The sequence below is a fragment of the Phalacrocorax aristotelis genome, chromosome 8, assembly GCF_949628215.1.
Source record: "Phalacrocorax aristotelis chromosome 8, bGulAri2.1, whole genome shotgun sequence".
Lineage (NCBI taxonomy): Eukaryota > Metazoa > Chordata > Aves > Suliformes > Phalacrocoracidae > Phalacrocorax > Phalacrocorax aristotelis.
Genome location: NC_134283.1, coordinates 30,862,378 through 30,886,042, shown reverse-complemented (window position 1 = coordinate 30,886,042; position 23,665 = coordinate 30,862,378). Strand labels below are relative to the sequence as shown.

Sequence of the window (23,665 nt, the reverse complement as noted above, 5' to 3'; positions counted from 1 at the left end):
AGTGTGTTTCTTCTTAGCCAGAAACACATGCTCCCCTCTGGCCTGGGCCTCCTTTCCGTGTCGACAGATGAGCATGGGCAGAAGTTGAGAGCACAAAGCTTGTACAATGAGGTAGGCAGGGAACACTTGCTCAGCTGTGTGCTCAGCTGCATGGTGCAGCCATGTCACTATTTGTACCTTATTTAATCATCAGTTGAATCATTTTTATCTCTGAGACAGCAGCCAGTTGAATTTTCTATCTGATTTCTGTCAGCTATAGTCTGATTACTTTAAGGGGAAAAAAATTGGTCTAGCTAAAGAATTAATGGATTCCTAGACTAATACCTGACAAAACTTCTGAGATTTAATACAGCAAGTAAGAATGTTAGATTATAAAACTACCCCAGACTATATCAGAGTCCTAGCCCAAAGGACAAATCTGCATTAAGGACTGTAATTTATTTAGGAACTTTTATACAGTTCCTTTATATTTACATGGGAGGGGGAAATGACACAGTGAAGATACTTGTGTGACAGGCATTGACAGGAGGGAAGTTGTGCCATGAAATTCAGGCTTACTTCAGCTGAATTACACAGGGGTTTTAGGTCTGTCTCACTCAATACAGTACTGAGGTCTACCTGCAGTATTAATATACAATTCCAGCTCAAGTCTGTCTCATTTTCTGCTAGGTGGAATAAAACCAACTTCCTGATCTTGGATTATGTGAATAGATCTGTTGCTACAGGCAATGCGTTCACAATTAGATCCATTCATTTGCCACGCTGCTTAGAGAGGGATGAATCTGCTCCATGCTTTTTTTATTTAATTTTAAGCAACTTGATTAAAGCATATAAACAAAACCAGCCATTTCTGTTCCCCCAAAAATAGAACTGGCAAATATTCAGGGTATCAGTGTTCCTTCTTTTTTTTGCAGCACATCAGGATTTTTCCTAAAATGCAGTTTTCTTAAAGTAATGGCTGGTAATTTACAACAAATCATTATGTAAAAAATACAGACACTAATGCAGTATATTTAATTTAGAACCCTTTGCTCTGGGAAAGTTAGGTTGTTTTTTTTTTTAAATAGACGTAGTCCATCAGGCCAAACACTCACAGACTGGTATTTGATACAGTTCTGGAACACATTTCCTTATTCAAACATTCTTTTCTTTCTGTTATTCATTTTACATTAACAACAGCAAAAGGCCCTGAAGAATTCTGATTAATTTCTATGGCTAATGATTTCAAGATTATTTTCTGTGCCACGTACTACTCTGTGCCACTAAATTGCCACAATTTAGTGTTTGGTTAGTAATCTAGTTCATGCATTTTCAATGCAGAGCACAATTGATCTTGAATATATGTCTGCAGATTAAATAATTCCATAAAAAATACCTGCTTAAAAAAATACACTGATTTGTACCAGGTAATTTTATGTTCAAGTTAATATATAGTCGATAAGCAAAAAAAGTTATTAGACGTATCACTAAGAAGACCAGGAAGAGCCCATAACAACAAAATTGGTAGTTAAATATGAAGCCATTTCATACTCCTAATTAAAACTAATTAATCTTTTCAATGACACAATGGCATGCTTTCTACTTATATGTTGACAATACTCCAGGAAGTCTGAAACAAAATAAATTATTCTTTGCTTGTTTGCTACCTGGCCCAAAATCAATAATACCTAAGGGCAAACACAGTCTGTAGGCAATCTTTTAATGTAATTCAAATTGAAAGGAAAAATCTGCCTAATGGCAAAAAAGCACAGAACAGCACATTAAAGGAGGAACTTGTGACGCGCTGTATATACATTAAAAAATCTACACAGTATGTGTATGCATACAGTGAGATTGACCTTAAAGCTTCTTTACCATAAACTTAACTTCGAGTTACTTCAGTGTGTGCAGTGATCACTCCATGGTTTTGTGCATTGCATAAAGAAGACTGAACTTTTGTTTCCTTAGTCATTAATGTTGTTCAGTAATTTACTGCTATTCATCCGTCCTTAGCCAGTGGGAACTAGTAGGTGTAACTGCCTCCCAAAAGTGGTTTTGTTAGTTTAGTATCTTCCATCACCCGTTAATTCAGAGCCGGCCTTCATGTAATTAGTTAACAAAAGCAATTTGAGAAATTTTTCAGGGTGATCACTCCACACTTTGAAGTCTTGCATTTCTGAATTGCATTTCATTTGCTGTCTGGTTCATGCTGATCAAGAGGTGGTTGAGACAATCTGAAAAATGTGCATGTGTTCTGGAGGTTTTCAGAAAGAAAACAATGCCTGCTTTTCTGTCTGCTATTTCCAGAAGTGTGGCAATGCTGAATGCACTTTATTTGGACGTAGTATAGATGGGTCAAATATAGGAGCAAGTCTTCGACAGTCTAAGACAAAGGACAAACACCTGGTCTGGTGTGCAGACTGCCATGTGTTTAAAGGGCATGCACTGAGCTACAGAACAGCCACCTTCTTTAGACTGCAGAAATGCTTGCCAAACATAATGCTGTTCAGAGTAAAAAAAAAGATCCTAAATCTTGAAGTGTTGCCTAGGCTGGCGGGAAGAAGACGACACTGTTAGGAGTAGTGCAAGAACTGCCACAAGAAGAGGCAAAAGGTGTGCTCATCTGAATGCACAAAAAATCTTTTCTGGGTATTTTTTAGTATTGCTATTAAAACAGCACTTACTTGCTATAGATGATAATCGCTTCATATTATGTATAAAAAGTACACAAAATAACCCCCCAAAAGACAGATAATTTGCCCTTGATGAGACTAACCATGGAAAATTTCAAATAAGGATAAAAATCTTGCTGAAACTTATGAGAAAATGTGACCTAAGGAGATTAAAAACTGTTTTGCAACCTTCATAATTAGGGTTGTTGCCATGTGAACAATCTCTTGAAATTTCTTAGTACATTATAGAAAAAAGCAAATTGGTACAAGGTAAAATTTTTGTTTAACTATGGACATTTTTGCTAGACAAACTAGAATATTTGAAAGAAATTATAACATTATTTACATTTTAAAAATTAATACAAAATTTGATCCCTTCAGTATACTTAGTAGACGGGTGCATGTTTAAGAATTTTATTTGACAGTCTAAATGCCTGGATTTACCACTGTTCTTATTTCTGGTAAGTAGCACGATACGCTTCAGCCGAAGTTGAATTTCAGGAAGATGGATACACAAATGAAAATGTCTGTTATCAGAGGAGCCATTTATATCACAGAGACTGCTAGCAAATGTAACAGAATGTGAAAGGTATTGGACAACAGACATATACTAATTATTATTCAGAATTGTTTCAATTTTCGTAGTCCCCGGATTCATATTCTTCCTCATCTTCATCATCAGAATGGTCATAATAGTCCCCGTATTCAATGCTGTAGCTTGCACTTCTACTGCCAGCAGTAAATGCAAATGCAGGAGATGAGCCTGCAAGACATAATTGAATTCAAGTTAAATTAGTTGTAGATAGGAACAAAGAGGAAAATATGGCTTTGGATCTGTAGAGCAAGTTCAGTGTTTCTGAATCCTTGTTAAGTCATCTATTAAAAGGAGAGGGTTTTTATCAGATTACATCACCTCATACTGTCAAAGTTCATGATATATGAGCAAATTTCTATGCCATTCACATTTTAAGATGTTGAAAATACATTTAATTTCCAATACAAGTAAACTACGAGTTCAGTCCTTTGCAGATCCTATGCAGCTGAAAATACAACCAGAGCCAATAAAGCTTTGAAAACCATTTGCTGAAACAAGGTCAGTGACAAACTAGACCAGTGGAAAACTCCCCTAGTCCAGGGGGCAAATAAAAGACAATGCATCTTTATACTGCATTTGCCAGGAAACCCCTTTCTTCCCCAAGGAAGGAGGATGTTATTCTGCAGGACTGGGCCCAATGCAAAACAATAGTAAAGCTATTTCTTAGATCTTTCTAAACACTCCCATTAAGGAGCAACAACTGTTTCCTTCCTAACTTTTTGAAAAACAAACAGCTAAGCAGAACTGCCATGATTCAAAGAGTCACTCTGGTACAGCAGCTGTTGTTCTGGGTGCAGAGCTTTACTAACATCAAAGGACTTGTAGGATAAGGTTGGTGGAATAATATGTGTCTTGGCTGTGTGGCTATAATCCACATCTTTTTCTTTTCTGGAAGCTGGTATAATTTGAACCAAAATATTAAAATATTATCATGTAAGTTTTTTTTTTCACAATTCATAAGCATTTCTGACTTTTAAATACCTAGGACTAAATCATCCATTAGGGGATAAAGTGAAAGAAAAGCACACAGAGAAGTTAAAATATGGACATATTTAGGTAGTTTCTCATATCCTTCATTTGCTTTCTGACAAACCCACGCTTTGCAGCCTCCTTGTATGCATTTTTACATACTACACATCCCAATAAAAAAAATATACCATCAATGACTTTCAATCTTGCAGAGGCGTATGTTGCACCATACTTATTTTTGGTGTGGCAGATGTAAACACCTTCATCTGATTTTTTGAGGCCTTGGATCTGCAGCCAGCCTGTCACACCATACTTCTGAGGCCCACCTCTTGCCTTTGAGAAGAGAAAGAAATAGTTGAAATTAAGTAGCTAGGCGACATCATGATATTTCTCAAAATAGTTGTGGCTGGATTAAACATCGTTACAGTCTTTGCTTTTTGTTTATTGCCATCATGCTTTGCTTTGATTCTCTTTGATTCTTCTGCCTTATATTTTAACACCCTACTGTCTCTGTGCCTCCAAGTTCATGCTTTCCCTGCTCTGCAAACCTCACTGCCCTTCACAGCGCTCTGATTCCTGGTCCTTCCGATGCTTCTGCTTCCCAGTGCCCCTCCTTTCTCTTGTCCCAGCACCACTTCTCGCTGCTGCTTCAAAGCTTTGCCACCTGTTCTCAAGCTCATAAATTTCTTCAGGATGAGAGTGGCAGGTGGGTCTGGGTGAGTTCAGGGCCAAGGGGCCTGACCAAGCTGGCACTCAGCATCCAGGTTTTAATGGATTGGCATGAGACACCATGGGCCTTGACACTTCCTGACAGTTTCAACTAGCTCAGGCTAAAGCCTCTTAAAGGGGTGGGCTTTCTTTTCCAAACAACATAAAACTTTTAACAAATGTGATCAGAGATGAGTTCATGCTGACTCTATGAATAAGATAGGTTAACAGGGTTCAGTTTAGCCTCTGAGGTGATCAGCATTTGGATGTGGCTCCTCGCGCCATTTTTTCTGAGCAACTTTTAAGTCCACTAATCCCTGTTGTGTTTATGCTGTCTCTGGAAACATTTCTGAATAAGTTAGGCTCTTAGTACTTTTGGTACTTTAATTAGCTTTTTGTGTGCTTTTTCTGCCCATCTTTTTGTTCAGGTTATGCCCCCTGTCCACTGCATCTTAAATTTTTTTGGTTGTGTATCCAGAAAGCTAGATTTTCCCTGTATTTATCTGCACAGCCTCTATTCATATTCTTGGTCCATTGGAGAAGGCATATGGATGCAGGCTTCAGCCTTACTGCAGACTGCCTGTACATCTGGCTTTGTTAGCTCATGTCCCCAGAATGTTACTTCCATTTAAAGACTAGCATTTTGATTTATGTAACTTTATCTCAAACTTTCAGGCAGTTTCTAGATTTACTTGAAGCCTATACTAATGCCATTCTACTATTTCCCCTCCCCAGATTAAAACACAGTGTCCTCCATAAAATGAGCAAGTTTCTTTGCTTTTGTTTTGAACGCCTCAGGGACTGAACCCAAATGGCAGGTATGCGGGAACAGCATCTTGCAAAGGAGAAGTTTAGATACCTGCCAGAACTGTGCTTCTGCATTGAGAGTAGAAAAACAGTTGCCAACAGCCATCCTTCCCAGAATGCACCTTCCTTTAGATAGTAGCCTAAACAGATCCATTTATAAGTTCATTCAGTTTTTCTAGTATCATAGAATCATTTAGGTTGGAAAAGACAAATTTAAGATCATCAGGTCCAACCATTAACCTAGCACTGCCAAGTCCACCACTAAACCATGGCCCTAAGTGCCACGTCTACATGTCTTCTAAATACCTCCAGGGATGGTGACTCAACCGCTTCCCTGGGCAGCCTGTTCCAATGCTTGAGAACCCTTTTGGTGAAGAAATTTTTCCTTATACCCAGTCTAAACCTCCCTTGACACAACTTGAGTCCATTTCCCCTTATCCTGTCATAGCTACTTAAGGAGAATCTTCCATCTTTTCTTTCCCTGAAGTGGGCCGGATGGTACCCTCCCTGTTACTTCTGCTTGGACTGCCAAAGTAGGGATCATTGCACTGACTGAAATCAGAATTCTTTATGTAATTAGAGGGCCCCTATTGGGGATCTATTTATTTGTAACAGTATTGTATCCTGTAGGAGGAATTAGCTGATTAATCCCCCGACTCCTCATCCCAAACCATACAATGTGGGAAACTCAAGTTTTACCTGTACTGAGATGTGGGTGTCATCTCCTGGCAGAAACATATTATTCCCCTTTTTTTTCCATTCAAGGTGTGGCATAGGATAGGCTGACACCTCACAGCCAAAAATGACATCGTTGCCTGTGAAATTCTGGGCATCCTGAGGAGGCGTAGAAATAACAGGAGCTGCAAAGAACCAACATAACGGTGCTTTAGAAGAGGGTGAGCAACAGAGACACAAACAAAAAAGCATATAACATTAGTTTCTGTTTTACATTATAAAACCAGTTTGCATTTTGCCATCTCACACATTATGAAGATTCCAAGCAGCTTTTAAAGCTCAGAACACCTTGTGTCTTATTAAAGGGTGAACAGGCTTTTTAAAAGCACTTATTTCAAAGGACCCATCTGTCCTTCCCTTGCACATGATTGTGAAACTTAAGCTGAAATTAAGTTTAATTTGTGTCCCATGAGCCATCATCATGGACTAAACTCAAGGCCCACCAGTCTAACAGCCAGTACTTAGACCTTCAGAAGAAAGTACAAGAAATTCTGTAGCAGAACATCAGAAACTTGATTGTATGTCACAGTTCTTATGTTGCTACATTTTGTTTAGCTTAAAAGCTAAAACACCGAGATTGCTAGCTTGTCAAAATTTGTTTTCTGAGTACATCATTGCTTTGAACTTGCTAAAATCTTGTCCCCCTCTGTTACCCCCTGCAACAAGTTGCAGAATAACAGCATTAATGCATTTCACATTTAATCTCAATCGCTATTAATTTCATCTAATGTTCTTGTTATGAGACAAGTAATAAACATGATTGAAATCCATTTATTTTTATAAAGTTTTATGTTTATTACAACTATTAGATTTATACTTATTTGTTTCCTATTGTTCTTTTACCCTCATCACCCTCCATTGTTTATTTATTGCTTCCGAATTATCCTCTCCCACTTTTTCCCAAAGAAAAAGCTGACGTTAACCACGAGAGGGAGCCAGTCCAGGGATCTGAAGACATTGGAAAAATAAACTATCACCTGATGCATTTGTACATGATTTAAATAGATATCCCTCTGTAAGCATGTAAGATTATACTGAATGTTAACAGAAGATGATGATATTTAGCAGCAGAAAGCAAAATAACATATTTACTGTTATCATAACTTTCCTGTTTTGGAGACCTCTGTTTTTTTCCTGATCTATTTCTCCTCAGCAAGAAATGTTTTTCCTTCTAAAGTCTGTTTCCTTTCTATTTTTAAAAATGAATGCATTTTCTGGGCCATTATGCTTGTATTTAATTATTGCATTTATTTTTGTACAGATCCTAGATGCTCAGAAATAGAAACTTATGGAATAATTATTATATTTTTACTTGCAATAGTTGAATCAGTATTTAGGTACAGCATTTGTGGTTCAGGATTTGAAATTGTAGGAGCCTGTTCCAGGTTTTCAAGCAAAGTTTCTAATACATTTGTCAGTTTTTCAGGATTGAACTGTGCAGAAAATATCAAATGCATACTGATTAAAATTAACTGCAAAAAAATTATACAGCGAAGTACCAATTTCCCCATTTATGAATGCCTTATTAAACAATCCGGGTACTTGTCAAAGGTAAAATTTTCAAACTAGGATACTTAAAACTTTCAATGCTTGGTCTTTCATGAGAACTGTACATTCAGAATCTGTATATTATTTCAAAAATCTTGTCTTCAAATCAGCATTAACTGAATATCTTGGATGAGAAATTTTGTGCCTGTGAACTTATCACATAGGGTCTGATGTTAAAACATACTGAAATATTAACACTCTGTAACCACACTCCTTTTAATGATACATCCACTGTAGTTAAGCTTAAATTATAAAAAAGAAACCAAATGTCTACATTGACTCACATGAGTTCTTTAAATTATTCCTGTACAGAGACAACATGAAAAACATTTTAAATAGGCAGATGTGGACTTGTTAGTACTTTTGTTCCAGTGCTAATACAGGTGTCCTACAGATACATAGACAACACGGAAGTATTGCCAAGAACTGAGTCCTGCTTATTTGACTGCCCACAGCCGAGGCTTGGCTGTGCGAGGCTGAGGGCTCTGGCTTCACCATGCCATGTAAAGACGTCCATAGCTTCAAGGACATAAGGGTCTGAATTACAAATCTACATTATAGCTGCTCACATACGAGAAATTTGTTTAGCACTGTCTACCATACACCAAGACAAAGACCATGCTGGAAATACCCCCTCCTCTGTTAACTGTAAGGAGAATCCAGATAATAGCTCAGATGGAAATGTATAGATAAGGTCTGAGCCCCAGCCAGCTGAGTACTTCTATAGAGGTAGTTAAGGCTTTGCTGGACCAGGGCTGACAAGGACTGGAATCATGTGAGATCAAACTCATAGCAAGTAGGAAGAACCACAGTTTTCATCTGACCGAACTGCCTTTTCTGAATCTAAACACACAATAAATACTTGCATTATGTACTCAAACTTGAAGTGCCTCCAGAAATAAAATAATACATGTCTCACAACACCATTTTGCTGAAGTAAATTGAAGTAATGATGTAGCATTTTAACAGAAATTTACAAACTTCATTTTTGAGTGTTTCAGATTTTGTGTTCAGCCAAATTCTCCCATGCATAGCTGCGTGTACTTTTTTTGCATAACCGTGTCTTTAGAAACAGATCTTTACTGTTGTGATAACCTGTCATTTTGATTCCTGGAGCAGATAAATTTTTCTTGATAGCTATAGAAAGCATTCTGATGCTCAGTGTCTGGAGGTGAATGTGCAGTAGTTGCTTCTTTCCTTTTACAGTACCAGTCATGAATTATCCTTGTGTGCTACAGAAGACATATAAACCAGAAGCCAGGAAAAGTCAAAATACCGCTTTACCTTTCATAATCAACATTAACCCAATATCACACCAAACTAATGAATTAGATAATACAATTTTTTTCCCTTAACTCATATTAAGTTTTGTTAATCTATGTCTGATTTGATGAAAATAGCAGAAACTTTTGTGGATTGTTCATTTGTTTTTTACTTCAAAATTTACATTTATAATAAATTATGTGACACAGCTAAATATAAAGAGAATCACTTCTGTTACTTCATTAAATCAACAGCAAGAGAGGTTTGAATGTGAATGGGGATGGATTAAGTGTGGACAATCTGTATATAATCAGTGTACTTTGTAACCTTGGTAAATTATTAGATAAATGGATCAAAACTAGCTTTCAGGAAAAGAAGGGCTTTTTTCAGTGTTTCTTTAAGGAGCTAGGCCTTTTTCTTCCCCCTTTTCTGGTGATAGATGAAAGATAAAAGGCTATACTTTTCTGATGAAAGCAGTTTATTGTTATTTATTTATTCATTGGTTGCTGTATACAATTAATCCATTTTGCATCAGTAGGAAACAGCAGATGCTTTGCAGGAGAAATAACAAAACAAAGTACTTTGAGTTGAGTGAAGGTTATATTTATAGCTTGGTACCAGAACCCCACAGTGTTCAGTGTTTTTTTCTCATGCAAATTGGAGCCAGCAGAAAGTGAGTGCCACAGCAAGGCTGCTACTCTTAGAGCCAGACTCCCTGTTCCTTTTGTCATCAGTTGCAGCCATGAAAAACCAGTCTAAACCATGGTGCACTTTCACATGCCCACTCTGCTGCTTCAGATAGCTGTCATGGCAAAGAGGGGACTTGCTGGTAGACTCATGAGGGACCAAGACCTGGTGCCTCTGTGGTAGCCCCTCTGTGCCCTGCTGCTTGCTGAAAGGCCCATGCTTCTTCCAGGGTCTAAAACACAATCTACAAACAGCATGGTCAGCTGCTGCTCAGAGAGGTTGACAAGAGGGGCACTTGTGCTCACCATACACCCCGCCCCCCGCCCCCCTGAGCCTGCACCTACCTCAGGCTCAGGTGCTCTGCTGCATCTGGGCCATACACCAGCTGGGCACTTTCCTCAGCAAGAGCCAGGGAGATGGGCCCCATTTTTCTTGATTAACTCTGCACAGCACTGACATGGCTATGAACTTTCCTCCAGGCTTCTGTGCAATTCAGTAAGCTGAGCAATCCTAGGAAATTTCTCTGCATTTCTGGATAGAGGGTCCAGCCTTTCTGGGGAGCTGGGGAAGCAGTGGGAAAGCACTGGGGGAGATGCCTGCATGCAGAACAGCTGAGCTCATTCCTCCTGCTTGGTGAGCAGTGTTATGCACCTCAGGGGTGATCGCAAGGCCTGGTGGATGACAACACCAGCAATTAAAAGTGATAGTACTTCCAAATTAAAGCTTTTTCTACTTGGCCAATTCTGTTTAATTAATTAGAGCAGACCATTGCTTTAAGCCTGTTTGCCTGCCTCTGCTGCAAAGTTAATATCAGTTGCTACTTGAGTGGCACTTCTAACTGAAATCTTCCTGAAGGGGTTATGCTGCAAGAAGTAGTCCTATTTTAATCCCAAATAAGAACACCTACCCAAAGGCTAGCAGGCTTTCAGTTGTACTGTGGACTGGTACTTATTGAGTTTTCTGAATGTCTCTTTACTGACAAGCCTCAGTTCCCAACTTAATACCCTAATGGCAAATAAGGGATTCTTTAACTGATGTTTCTCTTGCAACTAGAGAAAGAGAAAAGAAGTCTGGTATTAGCTGTTCATCACTTTACCTTTGAAGTATTCAATATCTAGTGTTCATTCAATATAAAAGCACAGCACAGTCTAAATTGGAGGCAACAGATTGCTAGCAAGGAGTGGGTAAAATGCACCTGAATTACTCTCATATATGGACCTTTGCCAGAGGTGCAATTTTGGATTCCCAGAACTGTGACCCAGTTGTGACCCAGAGACCTCTTCTACTTAGTTCATTTGAGAAAATATTTGATTAGCTTTAAAAAAAAACAGTAATTTTTCTTTCAGAAAACAAAAGCCTGTTCTTTTTTCCTTTTCATTTTATATTCATGTGACTTGGGTAAAAGGTGCCTAGGAGTAAATACTTGTAATAATGTGAGGAATGAGAACAACATATGAGCAGGAGGCAGGATTCCCCCATACAACCCTGCTAAGAATTCTTCCACTGACAATCATTGCAGAGAACTGTTCATGCACTGTAATCTTTTTAGGGAAAATATTTCAGTTTGATTTTGCTCTAATTTTGGATTTCCATTTCATGGGTTACCTAGATTTTATGATGATTCTGAAATGTGATTATTTTGGACTTTTTTTGTTTAAAAAAGAACAGACCTGTTAAGCCCTATCTTCTTCTGTTACCTCTACTTCACTGATTACCATATATGCACACAGGTGGATACACATATGCATACATACATATATATGTGTGTGTATATATGAATGAGATCTGCCTTGCTATCACCACTTTAATATCAAGTCAGTCTTCAGAGAATAATAATAATTATTTGTCCAGTACTCCCAGACTACCCTATCTGTTTACCAACTCCCAACTACACATAAAATTTTTTGTAGAAAACATCTCATACTCTGCTTATTCAGACCAGGGCTAGTCTATAGATCTATGGTTTATTAATCAGCATGTGATTTAAATCCAGTAGTCTAATATGGAGGCTTATATCTTACAAGATTAAGTACCAGCTGCTAAACCACATGTTTAACACAAAGTAGTATTATAACAAAATAATGATGATTATAACAAAAATGCAGTATTAGTTCAATAAAGTTAGACTAGAGTATCTAGTGACACATCTGAAAATATGAATCAGATCTTTTCTTAATTTGAAAGTGCCTCTGTACATGTTACCTGATTCACATGGTCCTTCATGCTTCATGCTGATATTTCTTTTTGTAGCATAAGCCTTGTTGAATTGACAGATATTGTCGTAGGTTTTCCCTTCAGGTCCGCAGATGCTCTCTTGAGACTTGCACACACACTGGGGTTCAGGGACTTCCCCAAACCTTGCTTTGTCAGCATCCAACCTGCACTCGAGGTTGTCGCCACAGTGCCCGTAAAAATGATTGCCCTGGTCCAAGTCACAGATCTGACCTTCCACATTCCCACATTCAGGACAGCAGCCGCAACGGTCCAATACAGTCCCAGCTGGACAGTCTTTAGGCTCAGAGCAAAGTGCCAAATCGCATTTTCCGCAACTATCTTCTTCCCTTAACAGCCTCCACCAACCTCGGTGGTACAAGGCAGGGAAACTCTGAGAAACCTGCACCAGTACTACCAGCACTGCTGTAATCATCGGGTGCTTCATCTTGAGAATGTAATGAACAAGCAGAAAAGGTCCTTGGAGTAAAGCCGGGGCGGGGAGGGGGAAAGAAAATAAAAGAGTGAGCTAGTGAGAAAAAAAAATCACAGTCTTTTTTTTTTTTTTTTAGAATATAAATTCTACTGCAAACACAGGCTTTAAGAAGAAATTAGCATCACATTCCTAATCTGGAACTGATAATAAAAATGCATACAAACCCACTGGCTTTTCTCTAATGCAGTCTGGAATGCGAGTATTGCTTGCATAGAAACCAAACTGCCCCTTCTGACAGCTCAGTTGAAGCTCTCTGAAAAGCTGTTTGCTCAGTGACTCCTTGAGCCAAATTTGCAAAGCGTTGCTCTGCTGAAAGAACATTATATTGCAGCTATTGCAGAAAGGAGAACATGGTAAATTAGTGTAAAATGAAGAAATTACCTGCTATGAGCCTTCCCCCCCCCCCCCCATTTGAAAAAGATGGTCACAGAAAGATAAACGTGGGTACAAAGTAGTACCCAAGATACAAGTACCCTAGAGCTAAGCCAGTGCTCTAGGGACTGGAGCGAGGTTTAACACCAAATTTCATCTGTTAATGATCAAGCTAGGGGGTTCTGAATTAACAGTTTACTTACAGGCTCTTTACAAGCAAGGGACAATCCAAGAGAGCTGGAATTGACTTTAAACTCTTGGATTTGAGACTAGAGGTAGCTAGACCCATTAAAGAACCCATTGGTCTCTCTACTTCTAGCTTCTTTTCAGTGTTCATGGGATAAACTTCTGCCAATTCAGGGAGATGGGTTTGCAGGGTCATTTCTCACCAGGTGTTGCACTTTTCTTTGTACGTGTCAGGATTTAGGCATGATCCCTATCATCCTACCTCATACCAGAAAAATCCTCTCCATCTCAGTGCTGCAGAGGTTTCTTGTCTATAGACCGTAGGCTGTGGTTACCATTGTTCAAACAACCTGAAGCTCAGTGGAGATGCATCCTACTATCTGTTGGAGGTAGAAATGAAGTATAATGGACCCTGCAAGTATGGCTCAATAGCATGGGTCAAGGATCACCACTCCATGCAAATGAAACATCTTTGTACGTTTGTTAGCTTAAAATAACACTACATGCATCACGTTTTCAAGACATACATCTAAGACACTGTTAATAAGATGAAATAAAAAAGAAATCATGCTTTTTCTGCAAGCAGCTTTTTCTACTCCTTTTATATTCATGGTGTGCAGCTGCTTACATAAGCTCAGTGAAAGATGCATTTTGTTGTACTAGCCTTAAGTTCTCTGGTCACGTCCACAAAGGCAAATCTTTTGGGTTGTATGTTTACTTTCCTCCCCAAACATCTCCATGGCTCTTCCCAAGTTCAGATTCATACCTTCTGTACCAATTGAGATTACCTCTTGGTTTGAGTGAAGTAGCAGGCTGCTTCAAAATCACTTCCTTCTTCCAAACTGCATATAATGCTGTTTCCCTCTGGCCTGCATTGGTGGAACACTTCTTAAAGCCAGCCCGGAGAGACCTACAGGGCACCCCTTATTTCTGTGTGATGGCTGGGCTAATTCATATTCTGTAATGCATGTTTTTGCTCTGAACACAGAATCAGACTGTAAAGGAGTAAATTATATGTGTAATTGATACATTTAACATTGAGAGTCAAAAAAAAGTAACATCTTAATTTAATTGAAAATTGATTTCTTGTCCCAGCTTCTTATTCTGTTTGATGTGTTTTAGTTCACACTTCCTCATCAAATTCTAATTTGACATTTAGTTTTGCATTATAGGGTCTACTCATCACTGTCTATTTTATTATTTGTGCCTACAGCTGTAGGGGATCAGTTTCTAGAGGGCAAGGGTTTGCTAGGCTCATACAAGGTAAAAAAATATTTATAGTGGTGAAACAATATACACAAAGTCGAGCTAAAATGGAGGGGATGCAAGCCAGCACTGCTTCTGTTAAGGCTGAACTTTGCCTGTCATCTTCCAGGAAATGTGTGATTTGAGGGCTGTAAAACAGCTGTATACGAGGAAATACCTCCTGTGTCCTGGCACTGAGGAAACCCATCATAAATATCCTAGAAAGCATTTTTGGCATTTGTTTTACTAATGTAATCTGAGCTCTTGGTGGCTGCAGCCTCTAAATTAAGAACTGGATATGCCTGTGGTCACGTTTGAACCGCTGCAGTTTGGCAGGTGATCTACAGCTGAAGGTTATTTGGCCAGTGATTCCTGAGCTCACCTGGAACAAATTGGGGTTGGAAGAGGTTAAAGCACCGTGGTATGACTTGGAGAAATGGCCTGATAGCTGTCTAAAATGTCTTTCATTAGCAAGCCAGCTGTGACAAGCTGAGAAGAGCATGGCTATAACTCTCCACACTGGATGGATGTGCGGCAGGGTCAGAGCAAGGGGAAGAAAGAGGGAGCAAGGAAAGAGAGCAGGATGTGCAGCTGGGTTTGAAGCGGTACATCTAAAGGCATAGTCCCATCTGGTTCAGCAATAAAATATGCATTATTTCAGTATGAAACTTGCTTTGGTGGGTTCAGTGGAAAAAAGTGTTGGTTTTCATCACAAACCTTGAATTATCTTAATCCTAAATATCTCCCAGAACAAAACGCAAACAGCAGTGGATTAATGTCACTGGTGGAGCTGCAAAACAAACACCAAAGTACACCGTCTGCTTTTCAGACACCATTCCCCTAAATGTGGCCTGGAGAGCTGACAAGCAGTGCAGACAAGGCCTCCACAACCCCTCCAACAAGGGGAGGAGGTAAGCAGCTGCAGTGCATGAGGGAAGCTTTCTACCATCAGCTGTGAAATAATATTTTGGTGAATAATATCTTTAACAGGCAGGTTGAACAGCATTAGCGTACCTTTGATCTCAGCAGGCAGGATAGTGCTAGCCGTATAGCAATTTCCTTGACTTTTCCTGGGTGTTTCCATATGGCATGACCAGTGCAAGGGGTTCTGCCACCATCTCATGGAATGGGCAGTACCTAAGTTGGATGATGGGTAGTGAGGGGACATGGCAAAATGGCCCAGAGCTTCCTGTACCCTCAGACTACATCTTACACCAGGAAATGGGCATTGTCTTGCAGAATAATTCTTGTAAGTGAATTGTTAAGGAAATTGTATTCCTATTAATTTCCTGCCTTCTTGGGGCCCGGTGTTATGCTAAGCTGCTGATTTGTATTGCATTATTCTACTTTGCATGGTAATAGATAAGGTACATGGCTGATGCAATTTGAAATCCTATTGCTAGTGACTCCTGAGGTACTGCTCTTTCAGACAAAATGTGGTTCAGCTCTTTATTCTGCTTTTATTTCTGTCAATGTGAGTTTAACTTAAGTAAAGGTTTCTGAATCTGGCTTCTGCCGGATTTGCAAATCTGGTTCTTAGACAGACATGCAGAAACTCCGTGAGGAATAATAATGTCAAAACACAAAAATTCTGAAGTGTCCCTTCTACCTCTCTGTCCTGCAATGGCTCCTCTCCTTGACTGGGCAAAGTCAAGTTTGGAAACCATAGTGTTCTGTCTCTTAGGTTGTATTAAGTACATAATCTTGAGGCTCCTTTAGAGAGAGTAAATCTTGGCTAACTCAATGTGTTTCCATCCAAGAAATGTTATTTTTCTATTACATGCAGAAAATAAGCATTAAATAAAAATAATGTTTAGTCTGTTATACTGGGTAATAGCAGACTACAGGTGGCTATACCTATTGGGTACATGCATTACCGGATGCTGTACTCCTAGGATAATTCCCCCCTTTCCCACTCCCAGTATCCAGCATTGAGCTTAAGTTGAGGTGCTTGGCTCACCTGAAAACAGTATTTGATTCTGTAGAAATAAGTGGAAAATGGTGAAGATTAATGACAGGTGAGGCAAAAATGGCTGGATGGCATTTGCAGGTTCCTAATGGAACTGCTGACCGCCAGCGATACAGGCACAGGTAGTCCTGGGATCTCCAAACATTTCATTTTTTAGTGCCAATCCTATTTGCTGACACATTGCTTTCATGAATCTCATCACTAGTGCTGTAAGCACATGAAGTATAAGTTAATTCTACTGTAACTTGATTATTAAATCCATTAATCAAAGGCAGGAGATCCATAATTAACTTATTCTCCAGCATCAAGTAAATGATTCTGCTGTGAGCTTTAAGACAGCAATTGTTCACTAATATGCAAAATACAGTAGGGCTATTAGACTATAAGGCTCTGTAATTACATAATTAAATTCTAAATTTTGCATACTTTAATAACATATATATTTTAAATATTTTCTTTGTAAAGTTAAAATGGAGTACCGTTATTTTTGCCTTCTTTTTTTTCTTTAAAGCTTTTACATGTAGTTTACCAAAAAAGAAGGGGAGGGAAAAGAAGTTAGTTTCCTGCCTGAAAGTTGACTGTTTTCACATAAGGCTTTGGCTGGGCTTTTGGCGACTCACCTTAGACCTAGCTCCAGCAGTGGCTGACTATTGATTTCTTCCGTTTCACATTTCAGCATCATAATTGTTGGTGACTGGAGGCATTCGCATTTTAACTTGCAAAGACAGAAGGGTCTGCTAGCACTGTTCTGGCACCAAATGCTTGGGTTTGATTTAATATAGCCTTACTGATTCCTTTTCACAAAACCAAGTCTGGAAATCCCTTTTCCCAAGCTGGTATTTCTTTTGAAGGGGCCAGATATTTCAAGGGTTCTCATCAATCCTACTTTGCATTTCTGCTCTCCTTTAAGTAGACAAAATTTCTGAAAGCTTTGTAGTTTTACCCAGAAACACCCAAGCCTCTTGTCCTGTAAGAGGGAGGTGATACTGGAAATGTTTAGGGAGTCAGCAGTAGGTAATCGAGCATTCCTCTGACACCATTCTTTTGAGAGGTGAGAGTTACAGTGGCATCTCAAGGGTATTTCCCCCCACGTGTCGTGTTCACATTTCCAGCCCAGAAAATCTTAGTTGCTCATTTTAACCTTTCTTTATACACTTTAATTGCAAATGCCATACAGAAGCAATGGCCAGCATTTTTCCCCTTCCTCTTGAGGGAGGGGGGTGTGAAGGTTTGTTCACCTTCTGCCTTAATTTTGGAGAGATCTAATGGAAAACCATCCCCATGTTTTGTGCAGACCACGGTATTTTCGGATGTCATGTTTTACTGCAGCAGATGCTGAAGTTTAATGCAGGGTGAAACAATTTGTGTGTCAAAGGCAGTTGCTGTCTACATCAACAGTAACACAGTAGAGCTGTCAGGTACCGCAGGGCTTCAAAGACACTGTAGCTTGGGGAAAACGTATCAGACCTCACCACATAAGAACAGGCAAAAAGTGAAGAGTACAAGAAAGTGTGTCTTGCACACACTGCCAGCTGGAAGCAGCAGGACAGAAATGGGGCAATGGTCTGGGGCACCTGGAGGCAGCAAGAAGGAAGGGGTGGGAGATACAGGTAAGGCCCTGGGATCCCAGCCTGTCCCAGGGTTGTGGGTAGCACCCACTTACCCTTGTCACCAAGTGACAGATAGTATGAGTGTGAGAGTGGCTAGCAATGCCCGTGCCTACCCCTTGCTATTCTTAACCCCTCTTGGGTGCAACTTTCAGCAGTGTGTTTGAAGACTGACCTGGTCCTTATTGTGGACCTGCAACAAACATTCTCTAAACATTTGGAGAAGGGCTGGAAGAGAAAAACCAAAAAACCGCAAGCCCAACATGATTCTGGCTCTGCCAATGTTTTGAGGTGCTTCCACCTAACAAAGACTGAAAAGTAATATTGGCGCTGACCAGTGGCTGCTGAGAGCCAGGTGTATTTGTGTGTATCTGTCCCTCCCTTTCCCACCAGAGAGACAGTGAGAGGAGGCAGACAAGAGTAGGTTTAAGCCCAAAGATGACGCTGCTGGTGCTACTAGTTGCCTGTACCAGCAAAATTCTTGAAAAGGGCAAAACACAGTGTTTCTTGGGAAAGCCTAATAGAGAGAGGGAAATCTCTGAAACTTGCAGACAATGAATATAGAGTCATTTTTCTTGGCAGCCTTAATGTTGATGGATAGGACAGTTTGCCTTGTCCAGTTTATATAAGAGCAGCTGATATAAAATGACTTCATAGCTGGATATTTATGAGAAGTTTCATTTCAAATAATATAGTTTTTGCCTCTGGCAGTGCTGTGGTTTAGCCCTGTTATTACTGGGAACTAAATCTTCAGGATATTCTAACTATAACTGCAGGGCCTGTTTGATCTACCCAGCAAAGTTAATATTTTCCAAAGCAATGGAAACTTTATAATGGAAAGTCTCATTAGCAAAAACTACCTGTCCCTAAAAGCATCCAGGAAATCAGGCACAGAGAGGAAACTTGGGGGATTTTTCCTTCTGCTTCACCTGCTTTCTCTCACACAGCAATACTGAAGAAAGCAATGTTTTCCATTACAGCAAATGTCCAGATAGACTGTAATGATCCTTCTCCAGAAAAGCAACTAGAAACCAATTTCTGATACAAAGCAAAATTCTTGTCTCTTGCAGCAGCTTGTCTTTGCTGCCCATGTATCTTGCATAAAATTAGCTCTTGAGGGAAATAGGATTCACTACTGGTACCAGGCCCTCCCCCCATGCCAGCATTGCTCTGACATCTATGCAGAAGAGGTAAGGAGGGGGTACTAGTACCCCCACTGGAACTTCAAAGGTTGTTTTTTAAAGTGTGGGTCTTTCCTGGTTTGTGCCAGAGCAGTTCTATAAATGGAATATTCTCAAATGATTTGCTCACCCCTTTGGAGCATGCAGAGCTAAGGGCTGCAGTTGGTGAGGCTCACAGCCACACATGGTATTGGTAGGGCCCCTGTAGTCCCACAACAGTCTGGAAAGGCAGAATAGGACCTTCTGGAGCTGCCAGCTGAGCTGAAGCCTCCCTTTCCTCAGGCTAAACCATCAATCAGACTCCAAACCTTCTTCCCAAATCTCCTTCAAAGACATAATTAGCTCTGACCGTTGTTACAAAGGGAAGTAAGTCTGCAAGAGACATAGGTTCAGGCTGTGAGCTCTGGTAATACAGCTTCCAAATAAGTCTTCCAGAAAGCCTATGGCCTGGGAAATGGTCGTCATATCAAAATGTCCCTGCAAAGAAGCTGGAGAAGAGAGCAGGAATCTGCCTCCCACCACTGTGCTTTGGTTGGAATTGCTCCATAATTTAATACTTCTGACAAACATTTATGTTATCTGCAACCAGAAAGCTTGAAGAGATTCGCTGTGCTGTCCACCAGAGAGGACATGCAGGTTGTGTGTGGGGAAGGGCGACTTTGCTGGATGTAGACTGGGGTGGTTTGCGCACCCGTGAGTTATGCAGCAGTGGGAGGTGGAAGTTGTGAAAGAGGACAGGAGGAAGCTTCAGAGTGGATAAGGACAGAAAGCAATGCTTGAGAGAAGTGCAGAGGTGCAGCACTTACCCCTGAAAGAAGGGCTGAGTGCACAGGCATTGCCTCTTACTGTTAGATTTCCTGCTGTTCTCAGGACTTTGTGTGTTGTCTACAAACAGGACTGCATCAAAGAATCCCGCAGATTGCCCCGCGGGCTTTCGGGTTCATGCCTCCAGTCAGAAGAATTAATCTCCAGACATTCATCTAAATACTTGGAAGTTTAAAAAAAAAAAAAAAATCAAAAGTGGATCTCTAGCATAAATGCTGAAGATGACATTGTGCCTCTGCGAAGATGAGGCTTGTCTAGGAATATTTGCTACTCTTACTTTTCATTAATGCTTACACTTTTGGGGTCAGGATGAGGCAGGGATCAGGACGGGGCAGGACTCTGGGCTGGATTTGCCAGTTTCTAGAAGCCCAGCACCAGTCCTGGCCTGTTTACTATCCTGCTGTTTCTGAGGGTCACAGTAACATGGATAGTTCATGTGTGATAGATCTTAGCTTTGCATGTTTCTAAGAAAAGGCATGGAAGCTGAAAACTGCATTGAGGGGACTATGAATGAAAACTGTGAGTGAGCATGTGTTAAGAAGTAAAGGCCTGGGACCGTTTCAATCAATAGCCAGACTCCCATTAACTTAAATGGGCTCAGAATTTCACCCTGCACTTTTAGCTTAGCCGGCTTCCTGTTTGAGTTGGCAGGGCAAATGTCTTTGTCCCTGTCCAGCAGGGTGTACTTGGGATTGTTTTTCTGCCCAGGCTGATGGAACACTCTTAGAAGTCACAGTCTATTCCAGCCGCAGCATGGCTAGAGATACCCAACACAAACATTTTGCATGCACTGAAAGTCGTAATGTGTTTGCATTAAATGCTGACTTATTTGTCCTAAAGTAGATGTCTGAAAGCACAAGCTGTCTTGAAGAGCTGGTCTGGTCTTACATTTGTCATTACATTTCATGACAACTGACACGAATCTAAATCTGCACAAAAGAGGATCTGGGGGTGCTGGCTGACAGCCGGCTGGACATGAGCCAGCAGTGTGCCCAGGTGGCCAAGAAGGCCAGCAGCATCCTGGCTTGTATCAGGAATAGTGTGGCCAGCAGGAGCAGGGAGGTGATCGTGCCCCTGTACTCGGCACTGGTGAGACCACACCTTGAATATTGTGTTCAGTTTCGGTCCCCTCACTACAAGAAGGACATCAAGTTGCTGGAGCGTGTCCAGAGAAGGGCAACGAAGCTGGTGAAGGGTCTAGAGAACAAGTCTTATGAGTCAGCTGAGGAAGCTGGGGCTGTTTAGCCTGGAGAAGGGGAGGCTGAGGGGAGACTTATTGCTCTCTAGAACTGCCTGAAAGGAGGTTGTAGTGAGGTGGGGGTTGGTCTCCTCTCCCAAGTTACTAGCAACAGAACAAGAGGAAATGTCCTCAAGCTGCATCAGGGGAGGTTTATTGGATATTGGGAAAAATTCCTCCACTGAAAGAGTGGTCAGGCGTTGGAACAGGCTGCCCAGAGAGGTGGTAGAGTCACCATCCCTGGAGGTATTTACAAGATGTGACATGGCACTTCAGGGCATGGTTTCGGAGACGTGGTGTTGGGTTGGCGGTTGGACTTGATGATCCTAGAGGTTTTTTCCAACCCTTATGATTCTATGATTCTATTAAGTGACTACCTCAGCTTGTAGAAAATATCACTTAAATGGTAGCCATTGATGCTGCCGGAGTGGATTGCTCTTATTATCTCAGTAGCCTGAAAAGGATACTGCTGTCTTGCTGCTCTCCTGTACTGCAGCACATTGCAAAGGTAGACCTACTCATGTTTGTGCTTCAGAGCTGGGGGTGGTGGACTGCAGGGAGTGAAAATGGCAGGACATCTCTAGGAAAACCTGAACTGATAGTATAAAACCAAAACTTACTGTCTTCTTGGGTGGGGGGGAGTAATCTCTGTATTTAAAACAAGGCACTGCAGGTAGGCATATGTCTCAAACTGGATAAACTTAAAATTCTGGGCTGGTGGGAGTACTTGGTCCTACAGCAGTGATGAGAGCCATCTGCATGGTCAGACCCTACCTGTGGACCTTTAATTCCATGTTCTCTGAAATTTGAGGATTTGTTTTCTTGGGGTTTCAAACCAATAAAAACATAATAGAGTACCAAATTAATAAAAATTTACATGTTTTGTAATTTAGTGAAACTAAAAAAACCATTGAAACAAATACAGGCCATTTCCATCCAAATCCCTCTTCTGGTAGAGGTTTGGGTAAACGGAGGGACTCTGCAGTATGACTGAAAACAAAACCAGATGAATTCTGGATTTGCAGGCTTCCAGAGGGGCAAGTTCTCAGGTCATGCCTCCAGACAGTTCAGTGCTAAGCAGATGCAGCTGCTCAGCAGACCCAGCTGAAGCCCTGTCCCTGTAAAGGCCGGAGTCTGGACCTCATCTTGCTGGTACACCCTGAATCTGAAAATCCCTTCTGTTTCAAAACTGTGCCAGTATACACGTCTCTGCTTAGGATCTAGGACCTCCCTGTAGAGTACACTGACATTATACAAAAGCCTGTTTTTGGAGGAGGAAAAACCAACTCTGTGTCTAGAACTAAATTTGCTTCCTCTTCTCAGTTCACAACTCATAACTGCTCTGTTCATTTAGCTTACTGGCAGGGTTGATCACTCAAATTTAGCTCCCAAAATATGGATTTCTTGTTTGCAGACGGAAGTACCTGCACTGATCTGATGAAGAAACTAAGACATAACACAGATTTTTGTGTCCAACCAAAGCAGCTTGCAGTTCAATATTGTGTTCTGCTGGTGAATTTCTAAGCGAGTAAAACACAATTAAAAAGAGTTTAAAACCACAGGAACTTTGAGGAAAACTACAGTCTGTTTGAGACACAGATCTCAATAGGGTAAGGAGAAAGAAAGACAATGCATCCAATTATTCATTGCAGATTTAACACTCACCTCAGATTAACAAGAAGCCCATTGTCTGATTCCAAGTGTAACAACAGGCTGTAATTTAAAACAGCTTTTGCTCATTAATGAATAGAAAAGTTATTTCAGTGAGAATTTGGAGAAAACCTATGCCAATTACCAGCACTTAGCAGTCTTTCCTTGTAAAGACATGGCTTGCTGGCTGGCTGCATGTTGTGACACTAAATACAGTAAGCAAATGAGAGTGGTTTCTCCTACCAATTCAATCAGTAGGTTTGAAACGGAATTAACCTTTTAAAAATGCAAAGTATTCCTTACAGCAGATGGTAGCATTTACATATACAAATACCTCTTGGAAATCATAATGTAAACCACATGCTCTGAAACAATAGGATTCCTGAGCTGAACCTTTCATCCTCCTGAAAATGAAAAATAATACTCTCCAAGCTCAGACTGGTGGCTGCTGCAGCAGGACCAGCTCCTCCTTATGCTGGGGTGAAGTGAGTACAAGAAGAGTTAGGGGAAAAACAAGGGTGGGGGCATAGAAGGAAGCAGGATAATGTTGGGATGTACTAAAAGGTGGTATTTCTTTATCACTCACTGCTACACTCTTAAGACATATATGTATTAGTTCTAGAGGAGGGCTGCAAATAGGCTGTGTTAGCCTGTTTTGCCTCCTCTGTAGCACAGCTCCTTCATATTTTAAACTGGATAAATTAATCCCCAAAATGCTTTATG

General features: G+C 40.5%; 1 protein-coding gene across 1 annotated transcript; it reads right to left on the bottom strand.

Annotated features, from left to right (window-relative positions):
- Positions 1-1,686: 1,686 nt before the first annotated feature.
- On the bottom strand, positions 1,687-12,660 carry LOC142061321 (kazal-type serine protease inhibitor domain-containing protein 1-like). The gene is made up of 4 exons (XM_075102206.1): positions 12,166-12,660; positions 6,430-6,590; positions 4,404-4,548; positions 1,687-3,414 (listed from the first exon to the last, which is right to left on the bottom strand). The coding sequence occupies exons 1-4, from the start codon at positions 12,620-12,622 to the stop codon at positions 3,284-3,286; spliced, it is 894 nt and encodes a 297-aa protein (XP_074958307.1). The 5' UTR covers positions 12,623-12,660; the 3' UTR covers positions 1,687-3,283.
- Positions 12,661-23,665: the final 11,005 nt, after the last annotated feature.

Excerpts from the sequence above, each read along its gene's own strand:
- LOC142061321 (XM_075102206.1), bottom strand. The coding sequence starts at position 12,622 with ATGAAGCACCCGATGATTACAGCAGTGCTGGTAGTACTGGTGCAGGTT. Across the intron at positions 6,591-12,165 it reads TGAAGGACCATGTGAATCAG|CTCCTGTTATTTCTACGCCT; the intron begins GTAACATGTACA and ends GGTTCTTTGCAG. Across the intron at positions 4,549-6,429 it reads ACACCCACATCTCAGTACAG|GCAAGAGGTGGGCCTCAGAA; the intron begins GTAAAACTTGAG and ends CTCTTCTCAAAG.